Source organism: Scleropages formosus, chromosome 6, assembly GCF_900964775.1.
Source record: "Scleropages formosus chromosome 6, fSclFor1.1, whole genome shotgun sequence".
Lineage (NCBI taxonomy): Eukaryota > Metazoa > Chordata > Actinopteri > Osteoglossiformes > Osteoglossidae > Scleropages > Scleropages formosus.
Genome location: NC_041811.1, coordinates 29,738,532 through 29,754,516, shown reverse-complemented (window position 1 = coordinate 29,754,516; position 15,985 = coordinate 29,738,532). Strand labels below are relative to the sequence as shown.

Here is a 15,985-nt window from a genome sequence, read left to right as displayed (position 1 = left end):
TTCCATTTTGACTGCATACTGTACACAAACTTCTACATTGAAAATATAATCTGAAACCTGTACTGGTCTGCAAACCAAGGCATTGAAAGTCAGATAATCCTTTTATATAGCATGCAGCCACAGAGTATGCACATATGTAGTACACAACAAATGACTGAAAGTTTAAAAATAAAATAACTTAGTATTTTGCTTAGCAATGCCCCCAACATCCTAACCTCCACCACCTAAACCACTGCTATCAACATTTGTGCTTTCCCTGCTAGGGCAATTTTAATGGCCTGTTTAACAGTGGCATTTGCATTTCCAAATGGGTACTGGCTGGAGAATTATCACATTGATGTGAAGACCATGGGAGGGGGGCGCCGGTAACTAGATTTCAAAATGACAGGATCGTTCCACCAAATTAAAAGCCCGCTGGTGAGTCTGTGCAATGAAGAACAGAGGGTGCACGGTTCGTTGACGCTAATGAAACCATTTAACTTTCCTCTGCCCTGTTCAGTCCAAATAACATCGACACTGCGTCCGGCTGCTAAAATGGTACTCAGTACTTCATTTGCTTTCCGAAGACCTCGGAACACAAAGGAAGACTAGTATGCTCATGTGTAGCTGTGATGCTGTAAAAAAAAAAAAAAAAAAAAAAAAAAAAAAAAAAGACTGATCAATGTTTTTTCTCTCACAAAATTTAATAAAATGACAGGGTTTTCCAATGCAAGCACAGCACTGGATTACAAAATATCCAGGAAAGGCCCAGAGAAAGCCAAAGAGGTATCCCATTTATCTTCTCCCATTGCACTCTGTTGCATGTTTATGCCACTTTATATTTCCCCCAAAGTCCATCCATGCAGCAGGCCCACAGAATATTTACATCTCTCTGAAAGTTCCTTGTCAACTCCCATGACTGTAGCCTCTGTAGTGTGACTAGACTGCAACACTACTTTTAAGAGGGTGGTCAAAAGCCTGGTTTTATTCAAAACCAAGCAATTACTATTTGGATCAGTGCCATTTGCATTCTGCTGCTGCCCTCTATCACCGACATTTGTTTCCCACCACAATGACCTTAGCACTTTTTTGAAGGCAGCTGTATACATATGAATTGGCAATCACCCGTATAAAGCAACTGAAAGATTTGTCTGGAAAAACTTTTTTTACATATATGTGAGAAAACAGCAACTACTCACAGGCATTGAAAGATGTATATTTAAAATAAAAAAAAAAAAAATCTATGAAGTGGAATCTAAGAATTTCATATGGGATAATCATGAGAATCAGGAACTGATGTTATTCCCTGGGATGGCAGCCATGGGGATATTGTTCATGATATTGATAATGAAATGTGTCCATTTTGTTTTTATGGTCTTCATTCCTGTGTTCAGTCCATTTTGTGTTTTTTTTGGGGGGGGTCCTGTTGTCCACTCTGCTTCTTATCCAAAAAGGAGCAGCAGTACAATGCAGATGGAATTCACTATTATCAAAGGAACTGTAGAGCAAAACAAGGGGAAAAAAAAAAAAAAAAAAAAACATAAGAATTTCACAGAAAGTCTTTAAGAAACCACTTTGCTCAGAAAAGGGTCAGAATAGATTCTTCTGCTTATGAAAGGGTTTCACATGCCTAACAATACAATAAAGTAATATCAAATTTTAAGCATGCAACTTTGACTATGAATCATCCACAAGACATACCACTAGATATAAAGCTGATTAAAACATTACCGAAATTGCAATCATCGTTTGCATATATCCAGGCATCATTCTTCTACACAAACCGCATTTATGGAAATACTTTTAATAAAATGGATTTCCTGTGTAACTATTACAGTTATGTATGAAAGGAGCTGACATAAAGGATATTTTCTAAGGTACAACAGAGCTTCTCCTAAAACTACAGTTTACCGGTCTTAAACTTGACTACATCACTGACCGTACACAAACGGTCAGGTGGACTACGTGGCGGTCACGCCACATACCTCTCATCACTGTCCTAACAGAACGAATCAAGTTCATCAGTTGAGATTTGATTCCTGGTTCATCGCCAAAGCCTCCAATTCCTTGATCAGCACCCCAGCCAACTGTTGGGAGTCAAGAAACAATAATGATCAGTGGCTCTTCCCTTTTTAGTTATTGCCTAGCAGCTAAAGAAAGGCTTATATTGCTATATTATAATAATTATAGTCAAGCAGTTTTACAGTCATTTCAACCATATACAACTGGTACAGTGAAATAAAAAAAACATTCCTCCAGGATCATGGTGCTACATAAACAATATAATAAATGCTGTAAAATGTAAAAGAGAAAATTGCAAGGGGGGGGTGGAATGGTATGGTATTGTAACGACCCGCGTTACTGATTTAATGTAAATAGTTGCATTGTGGGAAATCTGTAAATAATGTCTGTAACCGCTGGGGCCACTTCGGGGGGAAATGGTGGGTTGACTGTGTCTGCCACTGTGTTGGAAGGAGAGCCTAAAGGCGCTAAGACAAGCTGGCTGTAAGCGCTGCCTCCGCCTCCTTCTTCGCCCCATCCAAACCCACGGCGCTGTGCGCCAGAATATCTTATTTTTAAAAATGATCACTTATTGTTATTAGCTTTTCTTATTATTACTATGAGAAAAGGGAAACAGACGAGACGTGGATCATCATCATGTCGTGTCATTCACACACTGCAGTTATTGGGGACTCGGTCGAGACAGGAAGCGCTGCCTCGTGTCCTTCCTTCCAATTATAACCGCTTCTCCATCTCCCAGACAGGTAGCTAAGCTGGACAAGGCAAGCAATCTAAAAATGCAGATCCGTGTCCTAAATATACGACCCAGAAAGTATGAGAGTCAGTGAACGGAAACGGAGCCGAAGCGAAGGAATCATGATGATCGCGTCGCGCCACTTAAGTTTGTACGAGACAGAGAGTTCAGTAACTGTGTTTTTGTCTAAACATTAGCATTTCGTTCGTTGGAGTGGTAAAGGCCGCTATTAATACTAATAATTATAATAATAACAAACATTATATATATTTAATAAGCCCGTACTTCCTCAAACCGATTGCACACTACGACGACGTTCGTGACGATTTAAACAACATGCTAGCCAAGGGCAACTTACTTTTGTCTGTGATACGACACAACTGTCTGTGTTATGAGGGAGTTATAATTATTAAATCGGCCACGGATGTTAACAAACAAACAAACAATCTAAGCAGTACATTCAGAAAACATCAGCCAGCATGACTCCTGCAGCCAGCCATCATGTATTCAAAAATTTTAAAATGCACATAACTTTAAGTATTACTTACTTTTACTAAGGAATCTCTCTTCGTGCAAGACTGCGATAGCATTTACACATAAAATAGCAGTTTGAATAAGCGCGTAGAGAGTGAACGCCATGCTGGCACCTTTTCGGTCTTCTTAATGACGTGTTTATGGACAGTGGGCGGCGAGGGACAAACGGGGCGGGCGCTCGGGACGCGTTCTTTTTATTCCACGGGTCCAACACATGGACACGATATGCTGCACACAGTAGGCCTATGAAAAATCACTACCAGGCGCTGTGAACAATAACTGCCTGGACACTTCTCATCCAGTGCACAAACAGCACATGGACTGCACATTTTAAAAATGGAAACCTGGAGGGATGTTACTATTTGCTATTCCTTCGTTCATTATTGTTGTTTTTGGTCCTTAGCTGGTGGCTTTGTCTAGGCCAACTTACAAACTTATTTTGCAAACTATGCATCTTACAATGATTTATCCATTTATATGCCATTGTATTCTTACTACACCAATATTTTTACTACACATTTCTTTAAACCTTATGGATGCAAATGGAAGACAGAATGTTTGAGGCATTCTCTTTATTTGCTTGGCCGAGTCAAAGTCAGTTCGACGTCACTTAATAATATTATTACTGTATCAATTCAAGCTAAGAACCGTGATCAAGGTGCTGCAGCAAAAGCAGAAGCAGGATTCAAACACAAGTCTTCAGACCCAAAAGGCAACAGCTATAAATACTTCACTACCTGCTACCCTAGATCATCAAGATATTTCACATATTCCTTGTTTACTGCCAAGCTCCACTTTCTGAGACCATGCTTTCACAGCAGGAGTTTGAAGAAAAAGATCTACTAGTGTACATGTCCCATGGTGACCAGTGTGGAATAGAAAGAGATGACATTTACTGCCGGCCATGGGGGGTCTAAGGCCAGTGCCAGATTTCCCATTAGGCACCGTAGGCACATTGCCTAAGGCCTACAAAATTTTGAGACCCTAATAAAGAGGCAAACAATTTTAAAAGGCAGACAAACTCAGGAAAAAATAAGGAAAAAGACTGAGACAGAAATTTGATGCCACTAAAACTTCAAATTTTTGCTTAAAAAATAGAATAAATAATATCTTTCCTGAGAAAGTTTCTTTCTTTGACTTCTCTATCAGTCAGGTTTAGCATTAGTACATGCATAGAACTTGCATGAATAGAACGTGCATCATGTCGATCAACATAATTCAGTTGACATTTCTGCTTTGTTTTGCAGATTTTGGACAGTGCCTATGTCCACTGGACACTACTTATTTCACAAAATTTCATGCATAATGGAATTAGCCATAGTAGGGCCTACAGGAATGGGAATAACTGGATGAAAACCCTGGCAGAGAAAGGAAAAATCTGTGCATGTGTTCAGATATCTGATATAACAAAAGAGAAGTTAGGTGCCTCTATGGGTAACTGGTTGATAAAACGTTTTTTGTTTGAAAACTTGGGAGACTTGGCTTTCTGCCCTATTCTTCTTTAACGATATTTAATGCTGAGCTTACACTGTAAGTATTAGGGTAATGTAATATATGGAAATGTGTACATATAAGCCAGCAGGCAAGTTTTGTTAACATGGTTAATGTAGATCCTTATTGCTTTACATGGCAAATGTCTGACAGTAATTCCCCTTGTACTGCTTTGCAGGCAGCTATTTGAATTTTTGCACATTTACATCAGAAAATGAAATAAGCTTGCTATTTGATAGTTATGTACAGTAGCCAATGTTCTTACTCAGGGCAAATTAAAAAACATAGGCTATTAAACTGTAATAACCAGTTCTATAATAAAAAATGCATTTGAATACAATTCCAGGATGTAATACACAATGACACGGAATTACAATAAACATGAAAGTGATTTAACACATAACTAAGTCAAGGAAAAATATCTGCAGGGAAAAAAGTCCTGGCCTTTTAGAGGTAAGTCATGGGTTATTAGTAAGATAGAGGAGCCAAGTCAATTGAAGACGTTAAATGAAGCGTGCGCAGTAGAAAAATGAGGGGAGCTGGCCAAAGACGTATTGCAGACATATTGTTTAAAGAGGTGTGTCCTTAGTAGGTGACCACAGCTTTGATGTGAAAATGTACTTGTTCTGCCCGTGTCCCATTGGCTGCTAGAAAAATGTATATTGAAGAGAATCTGCTTTTACTAGGGTTTTTTTTTTCAGAGTTTCAGCTCTTACTTTCTGTGAAGATTTCATGTGGCTTTAATGTGCTCCAAGTATTTTTGGAATAAGATAAATGACTTACTAGTGCTGTGTAACTGTGATGATTATCTATAAAGTATGCGAGGAATGTATATATGAATATTAATAATCAATAATAATTCTGTTGTCCTAGCCAATACCATAGTGCATCTAGAAAAGCTTCATTTATACATTGCTGAGATCAGCGGGTTTGACCGGGTCCTGCTCTCCGGTGGGTCTGGGGTTCGAGTCCCGCTTGGGGTGCCTTGCGATGGACTGGCGTCCCATCCTGGGTGTGTCCCCTCCCCGTCCAGCCTTGCACCCTGTGTTGCCAGGTTAGGCTCCGGCTCGCCACAACCCCGCTTGGGACGAGCGGTTTCGGAAAATGTGTGTGTGTGTTGTGCGACATCTGAAGTCTATTTCTAATAACTAGTAGACAGATACGGACTCATGTTTTTTACTAATATCTCCTGGAATTCCAACCAGTAAATGCTGTGTCTGCTTTGAAAACCCTGAAAACTAATGGTAATGGTACTGGTTTCCAGTATACTACATCCATTTTTCTAAAAGTTTCAAAGACACTGTTAAAAATTACAGAACGCAATGACATAAAACCAACAGAAATCTGATTAATATGTTATAGATTTTTATTTTTCCACATAAATAGTAGAGAAACTGCAGGAACACATTTTAAATGTATTTGCGTAAACAGTTCATAATAACATTCTTAACTTTGCAATAAATTTGTCAGTTCTAGTCCCAAAGCAAGGGAAAGTGTTGATTTTGCTCATCTAACTGTTCTCTGACATTTAATCTCAGAGCTTTTTCCTCATGGCATTCTCTTTTACATTTTTCATCATTATTTCCATCTTCAGAAGCATTATACTGCACAGTCAGTTATACTGTATAAATAAACAAACGGGGAGAAAACAGCATGTGGAGTCACTGTACAGAACAATATTTGAGAACGATTTAGATTTGATTGGCTGACTGAAGTTGATATCTCTTGTGTGTCATGTCTGTCATAACTGTGTAGGGTGGTCCTTCCATGGCTGAGCCGCTCAGCAGTGTCTGAGGTTCAAGCTGTCGCTTGTGCTCAGCCAACTGACGGACGGCATCGCCCCTGCTGTCACTACACAGCTTCCTACACAGAGAGAAGTCCAGGGACAGGGATGAGGTCACTTTTCTTGCATCTCGGGAAGTCCTCGCATGGATCAGGGTGACTTTGTGTTCTCCCACCCCAGAGCTTCAGGAAAACCCTGGGAGAGGCGATTGTTTTTGGTGGAGGTGGTGAAGGAGGTTCGGCCAGCTGTCCTGCAGAAATTAAACGCGAGTCAATCATTAGCGCAGAGGCACGTGGATCTGAACCCCACCTTCTTATACCTAAATCCAACCTGCACCCTTGTGAAATGTTTCTTTGTGCCATCGGGTTATAGAATGCACAGTTTCGCATTAAAGCCGCACATTGAGGTGCAGTCATTGTCATACCTTTTAGCTCTTATTGAGATGTGAGCCGATTTTCTCTTTTCTCATGATGTTTGCATAGGGAATCTGAAAGACAACACAGGAAATTGACTATAGTGGTGCTGCAGACTTTTCGCGCATGCAGCTCAATATGAAGTTTGCTGTCATTATCCTGATCAGGCTGAAATCCGGTGTCTGTATGTGCTAATAAAAAGAAATAATTATTAAACAAGCAGCTGATGCCCCCCCCCTCTTCACCACAGAGACTACTAAAGATCCAAGTGATGCTCACATTTCAAATAACCTCTCAGCAACACAGTGGATAAAACAGGCAATCATGCATGCTGTGTTTTTATATGTGTTGTGTACTGGATTCCCCGCTAAGTTAGCGTGAATGTATCTGCTGTGGAACATATCCATCACACTCTGCAGAGACACAGCAGTCCCCTAAAGGAGCGACTTTTTTTCCCCATCCACACGCTTGACGAATGATGTTAAACGACAAGAAGCAAACACACCGTCAGTGAGCATTACCACTCACGTGTCAGAGTGATTGATCTGAAACATACAACACGATGTTAAACTAACTCTCAAACTCCAACAAATTAAAAAAAAAAAATCACTGCCAGAGCCACTCAGCTTATGTGGTATGTTTGTTTCTTTTTTTCTATTGAAATGATAAATGTGAAACGGTGATAAATGTGATCACTAAAACATCGCCAAAGCTGACGGCACACTGATTAAATTACATGTTTGATCACGAGTGCCCCTTCAGTGCTAAGGCAGAGGTTTAATTCACTGTAAGTGCCAGTAACTCCGAACAAGCTCATCAAACCTCTAGCCATATCTCGTACTGGGATATCGTCTTCAACATTTATTTTCTCTAAAGCTTGGGTACCCACTAATGGTGCTGTTTAAACCTAGGCACTAACACTGAATGTAACAGAAATATTACCCAGCTGCGTACTGGCAAATTGGGGCTTGTACTGAACAGTCCTTACCATCTGTAAGTGCTGTACCATCTCCTCTCTGTAAGCCAACTCCCTCTTCATCTGGTCCTGGAAGTTATCTGTTGATGCAAGAAATAACACACTGACTAAGGTGACTATTTATAATAATAATAATAATAATAATAATGTATTATTCTTACTATTGTTGTTATAATTACTGTATCAGTATTGTTATTTCAAGCGAACTTAAGAAGAATTTATTCACTACAGATGATTCATCCCAAAGTCACACCTGCAATGACTGAATAATATGGCATCTTGATTGAGGCAGTAAAACTGAATTTAAAGAAAAAGGAGAGTGAAATGCTGGACTTACGGAACACTGGAAAGGAGCCGGTGCCCTTGAGTGCATGGAATTCCTGCTCCAGCCTTCTTCGCAGGTCAATTTGCTCTAGGAGAACTTTCTGGAGTTCCTCTGAAATAGTCGGGTGGGGGGGGGAATTCAGTCACAAAGCAATCCGAAGGCAAGTTATCTGTGTTTTGTGCTTTAACCTTTTCATGGCCTTGCACATGTTTCTTGGCTCTTTTATAATCACTTGGAGATATTGTTTTCCCCTTTTTAAGTTGTCTTTGTGGTATTGTACTGTTTATTGATATAAATGGTTGTTGCTTAAGGACTTTTAATAAAATAATAAACGAATTCCGTAATAAAGTACCATGTCACAAGTACAAATGACTGCTACCGAGTATGTTGATCATGACAGGTATGTAGAATGCATGCATTTATTTGTACTTTTCGGAACATGCTGCTTTGGAACATTAAAGTCGACTGATTGGCTCTCGCATATGATACACAACATTACCCAGAGTTGCCCTTGTGTCGCTCTGCTGTGGGTCGTACCTTTTTCCATGCTCTCTACATCCTTCTTCAGAGAAACTGGTGAATTTGTATCTTGACTTTGATCTCCTACAAAAAAAAAAAAAACATATTTTTTGAAAAGTCTGTGGAAAAAAAGTTCTTCTGTACAAATTAATAATCATTTGTACACTGCAGGGTCGTGATGCTCCGAACCCTATCCCAAAAGCATAGGGCACGAGGCTAGGAAGGGAATACCCTGGATGGCATGGCAGTCCAATGCATCGTGGCCACACATGCATTCACACACTACAGGCAGTTTAGAGTCGCCAGTTCATGTTCACCAACGCATGTCTTTGATTTATGAAAGGAAACTCACGCAAACGAGGAGAACATGCAAACTCCAGCTTGAAAAGGGATCGAACCTATGTCCGATCGCACAGCCCAGGTTCGAAGATGCACCTCAGCTGACCGCTGTGCCACTGTGCCATCCATTTCAACAACAGTAGCAACACCACCACAATTCGCTCCTTTATAATAAAAAAATAACCTATTTTGAAATATATGGTTCAGATGCTGCGCTTAAATAAAAACGGCAGTTTCACTTCCTCCAGGGCCATGGAGAACGCCCCGAAGCGCTATGCTACCTGCTGCTCCCTAGTTAACTCAGTTGATTATCACAGGGAGGTGGGGTGGTGGTTAACTACCCTTATGCCAATGGCAATGATCACATTTGATCAAGCTGACATTAACTAATAAAGCCAAGCGAACCTGTAAAAATGTCGAGCCACAAACTCCATCCTTGAGTTCGAACCCCACTCTCTCCAAAAGGTGGCGATATAATCCAATTTGTTGTTCAGGGTTCTGCGATGAACCCAGCTCCACTTTCCACCAGCATAGAAAGCGCCAGAGAGCTGACGGTAACTCAATGGGCGAAAGGTAAAGAAATCAAGCATTCGTCTAAGTGAACGTACCCAGAGTTCACTGTGCGATTCTGCAACGATGCTGGGGAGAAACGGTTCAACCAACGTCATTGGCTCCCTTTACCAAAAGGCTCCCCAGCATGACGCCTCCCACAGCTTCCTCCTGCAAATTTCTTTGCTGAAGGACAAATAACATCACTTGGTTCTTTACATCAGTCTGCATAGTGTGTTTAGCTCCTGTTATGTGACTAAATTGACCTCTCTTCCATCACAAGTGATCAGGACTTAACAGAGAGCACTTTTGGAGAAAAAAAAAATGCACAAATCTATAAATCCACAAAATTAATTCCAAGAAACCGAGAATAAAGTGTTGTTTAAAGGTGACTGTATATTTATGTCTTTTTCATGGCATCTTTTTTTCCAAGATGTTTCCATCCGATGTTTTGGTCTCGCCGAAGGTCCCAGAAGGTGACACTCCTACCTGCAGGACACGTGTGTGTGTGTGTGTGTGTGTGTGTCTGGGTTTATATGTAGTAATCCAACCCGTTTGTGTGTATAACCTCCTTCTCCTGCTCTCTCTCCCTCTCTCTCTCTCTCTCTCTCTCTCTCTCTCTCTCGCTCTCTCTCTCTCTCTCTCTCTCTCTCTCACTCATATTCTGCTCGGCGCCTGGGCTTCCCGACCCCCGCCACGTTTTCCCTCCTTCGGAAAGCGCAGGCGCTCCTGCTCTCTGTCTCATTTGACAAGCAAATTTGCAGACACTGCCTCGGGATAACAACCTCGTTTGACAGTCAATTAACCGTGAATAGTCAAAGCCAAGGCAGTTTGCATTACATAAATGGAAAATTAGATTATTTTTCTCCCAAGAAACAGAACTCTCCCTAAGACACTGCCTGAGTCTCTTTGGAATCAGAACTTCTAATCACGTCCTCACAGCCCTTGGAGACGTTCGGCAATCAAGAAAAGGTGGTTTCATTTAATTTGTTCCGTGTAATTTTTTGAAATATATTATACATTACGTGAAGAGATCATTATCGGCTAGATAATATAAATGTTGGCATAGATGTCATAAAACACTTTTAATGTCTTTCTGACAGATATAAAAGGCAATAAGCTGTGATCTTTGTAATGGAAGGTTTTGTGGAGAAAAAGGCAATTATATCCATTTTATATTGTTCTAATGGTGATTGTCACCTTCCTTGTGCTGAGCTGATAGTCTTCTGGAGCTGTAATGGGTCCCAACACGACGTGCACGCCAATGACATTGTAACACTGCGAGGGAGCTGCTCCATTTTTGAGCAATCTTTTTATTTCGCCTATTAATTCGCGATATTGTTGAAACTCCTGAACGCTACACCGTGACACACGGCCCGGTATTATAGAGGACTCGAAACTAGGAACGATGTTGCTTTTGTAACATCTTAAACCGTAAAGTAGGACATGAGCGTTGGCTCATCCTGCCCTCCGACGGGGCTCGCCGTGCCTCGTACCTGCTTTCTCCCTCCAGTACTCCGTTCCAGAAAGGTCCGACTCAGCGACGAAAAAGTTGCTCTGATCTTTGTTTTCATCTGGGGGAAAATAATCAGAGAAAACTGAGGGGGCCATTAATCCTGCTCTCTGTCTGGAGGCAGGAATACCAATCTGCAGCATCTAAATATCTCATTACTGTCTGAAGGAGCGCAATTGCTTTTAAAAACGGAGGAATATGGTTTTTTCTGCGGTTTCATCAAGCCCAAATAGCACTTATCTTAGACTAATCAACATTTCTCCGCATTTTCTAAACAAAACATCACACCTCAAGGCCCATTACAAACCAGCGGTATGTAAAAAGAAAATTTTTTAGGGCTTCTTGCATTACATGCTTTGATTGAATAAAAACAGGAAGAATGAATTCTTTAATGACGCCGCGGCACAAAGAAGCCACTCACCTAAATGGCTGCTGCTGTCTTTGGTGCCGAAGACTAACTGTCCGTCCCCCCTGTTTTTGTGGGCCTGCGAACACAAAGTGGCAAGGGGACACTGTTGAGAGTTGCTTCCGCCCATGAGAGCAGAGGTTCATTGTGCAGCGCTACAAAGAAGCAACCCCCGCCCGCCCCCCCCCAAAAAAAAACAGTGTACCTTAACTAAGCTGTTTCAACCCTTTGATTTTAAGCAGAACCACAATTGTTTAAAAAAAAAAAAAAAAAGCCGCTCATATAACTGTACAGCAGCGATAACCACCCCCCCACCCCCCACCCCCCCCATCGCCTCCTCACAAGGGCTGAGCTGCTGGGCTCCAGGCAACCTGGTGTCAACAGGTTAAAGATTACAGGGGCTTCAAGGCAGGGGTGACAAGGAAAGAACACACAAAAACGCAGTCGTTGAACAATACGTGACTGGGCTTATTAGGAGAAATCACAGAACCCTGAATGTTTCATTTCTGCTGGGAGCCATGGCTATCAATCTTGTCATGCATATAGATCAACCCTGCCCGCAGCTGCATTTAAATAATAATTAGCTAAACAGCCTTGAGGGAATATTTACATTTTTGTAGGCCGTGTCCTCCAGCAAGGTGTGAACCGGACTCGGTGCTTTCATACTGGCAGGTGGAGTGACAGCCAAGCGGGGCTTGTCCTCCAGGTTGTCGGGGGTGACGCCAGTGAAAGAGCCAGGCTCTTTACTCCTGTCCCCCGCGCCCTCGGCGAGCCCCCGGAGATGCAGGCCACACTGCGGCTGCTCCCTGCTGGTGAACTCAGCCTCCTCCTCATCTTGCTTGGTCTCCACATCCACCTCCTGCTCCTCGTCGCTCTCTGCACCGCTCTCGCTCTGGTAGCTGCAGCTGGTGCCGGGCGACGGGTGTCGGTCGGAGCCGAAGTCTTCCAGGCCGTCGTGCAGCTTGGCAATGCTCTCGGCATCTTTCACGACGGGCCGGAAGGCTGAGTGGTAGCTGGCCTTGCGGGCCTGGAGGGAGGGGGCATCCAGGAGCTTGAGCCAGCCCTCGGAGGTGGGCCGCAGATCAGGGGCCGTCGGCGGGCAATCGCTCTCGAACAGCCCCGTGCGGGCATTGGTCCCAATACCACTGGCAGCCTCGCCCTGCTCGGAGAGGTCCAGGAAGGCCTGGCGCAGCGAGGGACTCTCGGATAACGAGGTGAGGGCACCGGGCTGTGGCTGAAGGTATGTGGGCACGGGGATGCCACCGGCTGTCCGAGGGGGCCAGAACATACAAAACGGGGGGTAGAAAGCATCTTTGCGTCCAGGCCACAGGAGGCCAGACAGCCCACCGTTCTTCTGGCCAGTGGCTGCCTCGCCGTCGTCCTTCTTCTGCTGGCACAGGCTAAAGGCAGGGAAGGGGTATGGACCGGGGAAGAGCGGCGTGGTGGGGAACTTCTGCAGCATGCCAAAGCCCTTGCTGGGCACTGGGATGACAGGGTAGCTGCGTGGAGGCTTGCGTGGTGACAACGCACCAGGCTCTGCCTCCTCGTCTTCCTCGAAGCGCGTCCGCTTCTGGTTCAGGTCCGGCGGAATCATGTGCGGGAGGACGGAGCCGACGGCCTTCATGGGGCCCATGGGTGGGCACTGGCTAGAGGGTAGGGCCCGCTTGCGGCTGCCTCCATTAAACATAGCCTTCACATCCTCCCAGGCGAAGGCCAGATCCTCTGGTGGCGACTTGTCAGTGAGCTTGAGGTGCCGGCGCCAAGAGTTAAAGTTGGCAGCGTCTGGCTGAGTGTACTTGGCCTCAGGCGTGCGGTGCGAGTGGAAGATAAACTTGTTGGGCGAGAAGTACATGTTGCAATAGGAACACTTGATGCACTTGGCGCGTGAGCTGTTGTAGCGTGCTGGCACGAAGCTGCCACGGCAGCCCCAGGCGCACTCGTGAGACACATCGAAGGCAAAGTTGTCGGGCAGCTTGGGTGGCGAGTTCTCACCCAGGAAGGACTTGCAGAGACGCTCAGCCTCGCGTTTGGTGATCATGCCGCAGCGGCGTGAGGAGATGGGCATGGCGCCGGCCCGCCGCAAGATTTCTAGCTGTACCGGCGTGCACTGGACACAGGTAATGCCCAGTGCCACACGTCGGTTGTGGATCTCATTATAGCTGTAGTTCTTGAGCAGCGTGTTGGAGATCTGGGCCAGACAGAGGCGCTCCTGGTTGTCGATGACCAGGGAGACGATGGGCACACCGTAAAGGATCACCTGCCCCACCTGGTTGGGCTTTAGGGAGGATGGATGCCCAGGCCGGGGCGGGGTCAACGGCTCTTGCTGGAAGGAGCTGGGCTGGGTGGTCATCACGATGTCATTGGGGCCGGGCAGCAGGGCCTTGTCCATGGCACTAGGTCTTCCCCCCAAAGTGGACAGTGTGTCTGTCTGGAGATGACACAGAACAGGAGAAACAAATTCACTACCTGCTCTATTTCAGCATATGACCCATAACACACTTTATATGGAAAGTTATGAATTTTGTTTTTTCCGATGATAATAATAATAATAATAATGATAATACAGTGAACAATGCATCTATTAAGTAATTTTGCTTTGTATTTCTAATAATAATTTTATTATTATTGTTGTTGTTGTTTTGTTGTTGTTAGTAGTAGTAATAATGATAATAATAATAATTAGCAAAATTATATTTAATAGATGCATTATTCAGATTATAGGTAATAGTAACTATGTATGTGTGTATTATTGCTGCTACTGTTAATTGTAACAACCACAATAATTACAGGTGTAATAGACACAGTAACAAAGACAATGAAAACGATAAAAATATAATCTCTTAAAAGAACATTTTACTGTGCTCAGTGTTATAACAAGTCTGAGTAAAATGTAAAATTTCAACAATATAAATTAAAACAATAGAGAACAGATTCATTCTGACTGAGATGATGCAGTGCAGCGGACATTGAAATTCTAATTAATTATTAGAACTACAATGACCCATATTTCCTTTTCGTTTTTACATTTAACTAATAAGAAAACGGACTTTTTACTAAGAAAAATAGTTAACATAAGAATTAAACGTGCAACTTGCCAGTTGTTTTGTAATTTAAATAAAGCAGTAAAAATAGACAAAATACATGTGCGTTCATGAGACACAACTGGGAGCTTTTCAGTCACACTCACCGTTTGTCACGTTCCAAACAATTTTTTAACTACACATTTATATGTTTATGTTTTGCAGCAATTCTCAATTAAATTCACTCAATGAAGTTTATTGACACAGCAAATAACCAAAAAAAAAAAACATAAATAACTACCACAAATAACCACTGGACAATCTGTACCTAAAATAAAAAAATTTGATTTCTCATATGTTTTGTTTATTTCTAATAATTCATAGTGTAATTTTTTATTTTATCATTTTTATTTTTTTATTACTTATAGTATTGAGGGAATAATCTCCTCTTCCCTTATTTGACAGAAACGTGATTTTACAGTAATTTCTCGTTGTAAAAAAGGCATATCAATGACAGTAATTTAGGAGTCGCAGTAGCAGCAACAGTTCTGTTGCATTACTACCAAAACACACACACGCACGCGGGCGCGTGCACACACACAAACATCACGCACCTAAAAGAACCCAGTGGCAGTTTCGTTAATCAAGTGGTATTTTCAGCATGAGAGAAAAACACGATTTCGGCACTGCAGTGATTTTCATATTTCCCAAACAATAATTACAAATTAATGTATCCTTGTTGTTTGAAATTTATGTAACACTCCCGACAAGAAGAAGAATAAGCGAAACGAGAAAACAATTTTAAACATCCCAGAATTTTATAAAAGTGTATATCTTCGCGTTTTTAAGCATTTTAATACACAACAAATAATTATATTTAAAAAAGCACTGGATAAAAATCACTCGCAAAACTTTCTTACCTCCAGCGCGAGGAAAATCCGAATGTCACTAGATAACGGAGCGGGTCATATCCGTGTCTGCGCCACGAGCAATCGGATACACGGAGAAACAGACTTATTGACGCGACCTCATCAATAAGTAAAGGACCGTAAATAAAGTCCGTCGTGGGTATCGAGTTCTGCCTTCTTCTCCCAAACCAACAACGAGTCAGCGCTCGGCGGGAAGTGAGCGAGTGCGCATCTTCCGCCCACTTATTCCCTTTAAGTTACCCCCAGCGCGCGGACCGGAGCGGGGCGTCGCCGGGCGCGAGGTGATTGGCGCAGTTCTGCCCCTCCACTGGCTCCGCCGCTCAGCGGCTCTTCCGCCAGGAGCCAATGACGTTTCGCTAACTGCCACTCAACATTCCAAAGAGAGGCTAATACGCGCGCGCGTGCGACCGGAGCCCCCCGGGCTGCAGCCGCCGCCGTTTTCAGCGCGAATCTC

General features: G+C 42.9%; 2 protein-coding genes across 2 annotated transcripts; both read right to left on the bottom strand.

Moving 5' to 3' along the window:
* Nucleotides 1–674: 674 nt before the first annotated feature.
* On the bottom strand, nt 675–3,385 carry ier3ip1 (immediate early response 3 interacting protein 1). Its single transcript, XM_018748706.2, has 3 exons — nt 3,283–3,385; nt 1,965–2,066; nt 675–1,477 (listed from the first exon to the last, which is right to left on the bottom strand). The coding sequence occupies exons 1-3, from the start codon at nt 3,371–3,373 to the stop codon at nt 1,422–1,424; spliced, it is 249 nt and encodes an 82-aa protein (XP_018604222.1). The 5' UTR covers nt 3,374–3,385; the 3' UTR covers nt 675–1,421.
* A 3,018-nt stretch (nt 3,386–6,403) lies between these two features.
* Nucleotides 6,404–15,675, bottom strand: skor2 (SKI family transcriptional corepressor 2). The gene is made up of 9 exons (XM_018751551.2): nt 15,523–15,675; nt 12,193–14,010; nt 11,598–11,661; nt 11,160–11,237; nt 8,794–8,859; nt 8,269–8,367; nt 7,944–8,011; nt 6,967–7,029; nt 6,404–6,792 (listed from the first exon to the last, which is right to left on the bottom strand). The coding sequence occupies exons 2-8, from the start codon at nt 13,969–13,971 to the stop codon at nt 6,970–6,972; spliced, it is 2,214 nt and encodes a 737-aa protein (XP_018607067.2). The 5' UTR covers nt 13,972–14,010; nt 15,523–15,675; the 3' UTR covers nt 6,404–6,792; nt 6,967–6,969.
* Nucleotides 15,676–15,985: the final 310 nt, after the last annotated feature.

Excerpts from the sequence above, each read along its gene's own strand:
- ier3ip1 (XM_018748706.2), bottom strand. The coding sequence starts at position 3,373 with ATGGCGTTCACTCTCTACGCGCTTATTCAAACTGCTATTTTATGTGTA. Across the intron at positions 2,067-3,282 it reads AGAGAGATTCCTTAGTAAAA|TTGGCTGGGGTGCTGATCAA; the intron begins GTAAGTAATACT and ends GACTCCCAACAG. Across the intron at positions 1,478-1,964 it reads TGTTAGGACAGTGATGAGAG|TTCCTTTGATAATAGTGAAT; the intron begins GTATGTGGCGTG and ends TTTGCTCTACAG.
- skor2 (XM_018751551.2), bottom strand. The coding sequence starts at position 13,971 with ATGGACAAGGCCCTGCTGCCCGGCCCCAATGACATCGTGATGACCACC. Across the intron at positions 11,662-12,192 it reads AGGACACGGCCTACAAAAAT|GCCCACAAAAACAGGGGGGA; the intron begins GTAAATATTCCC and ends TTGTGTTCGCAG. Across the intron at positions 11,238-11,597 it reads AGACAGCAGCAGCCATTTAG|ATGAAAACAAAGATCAGAGC; the intron begins GTGAGTGGCTTC and ends ATTTTCCCCCAG.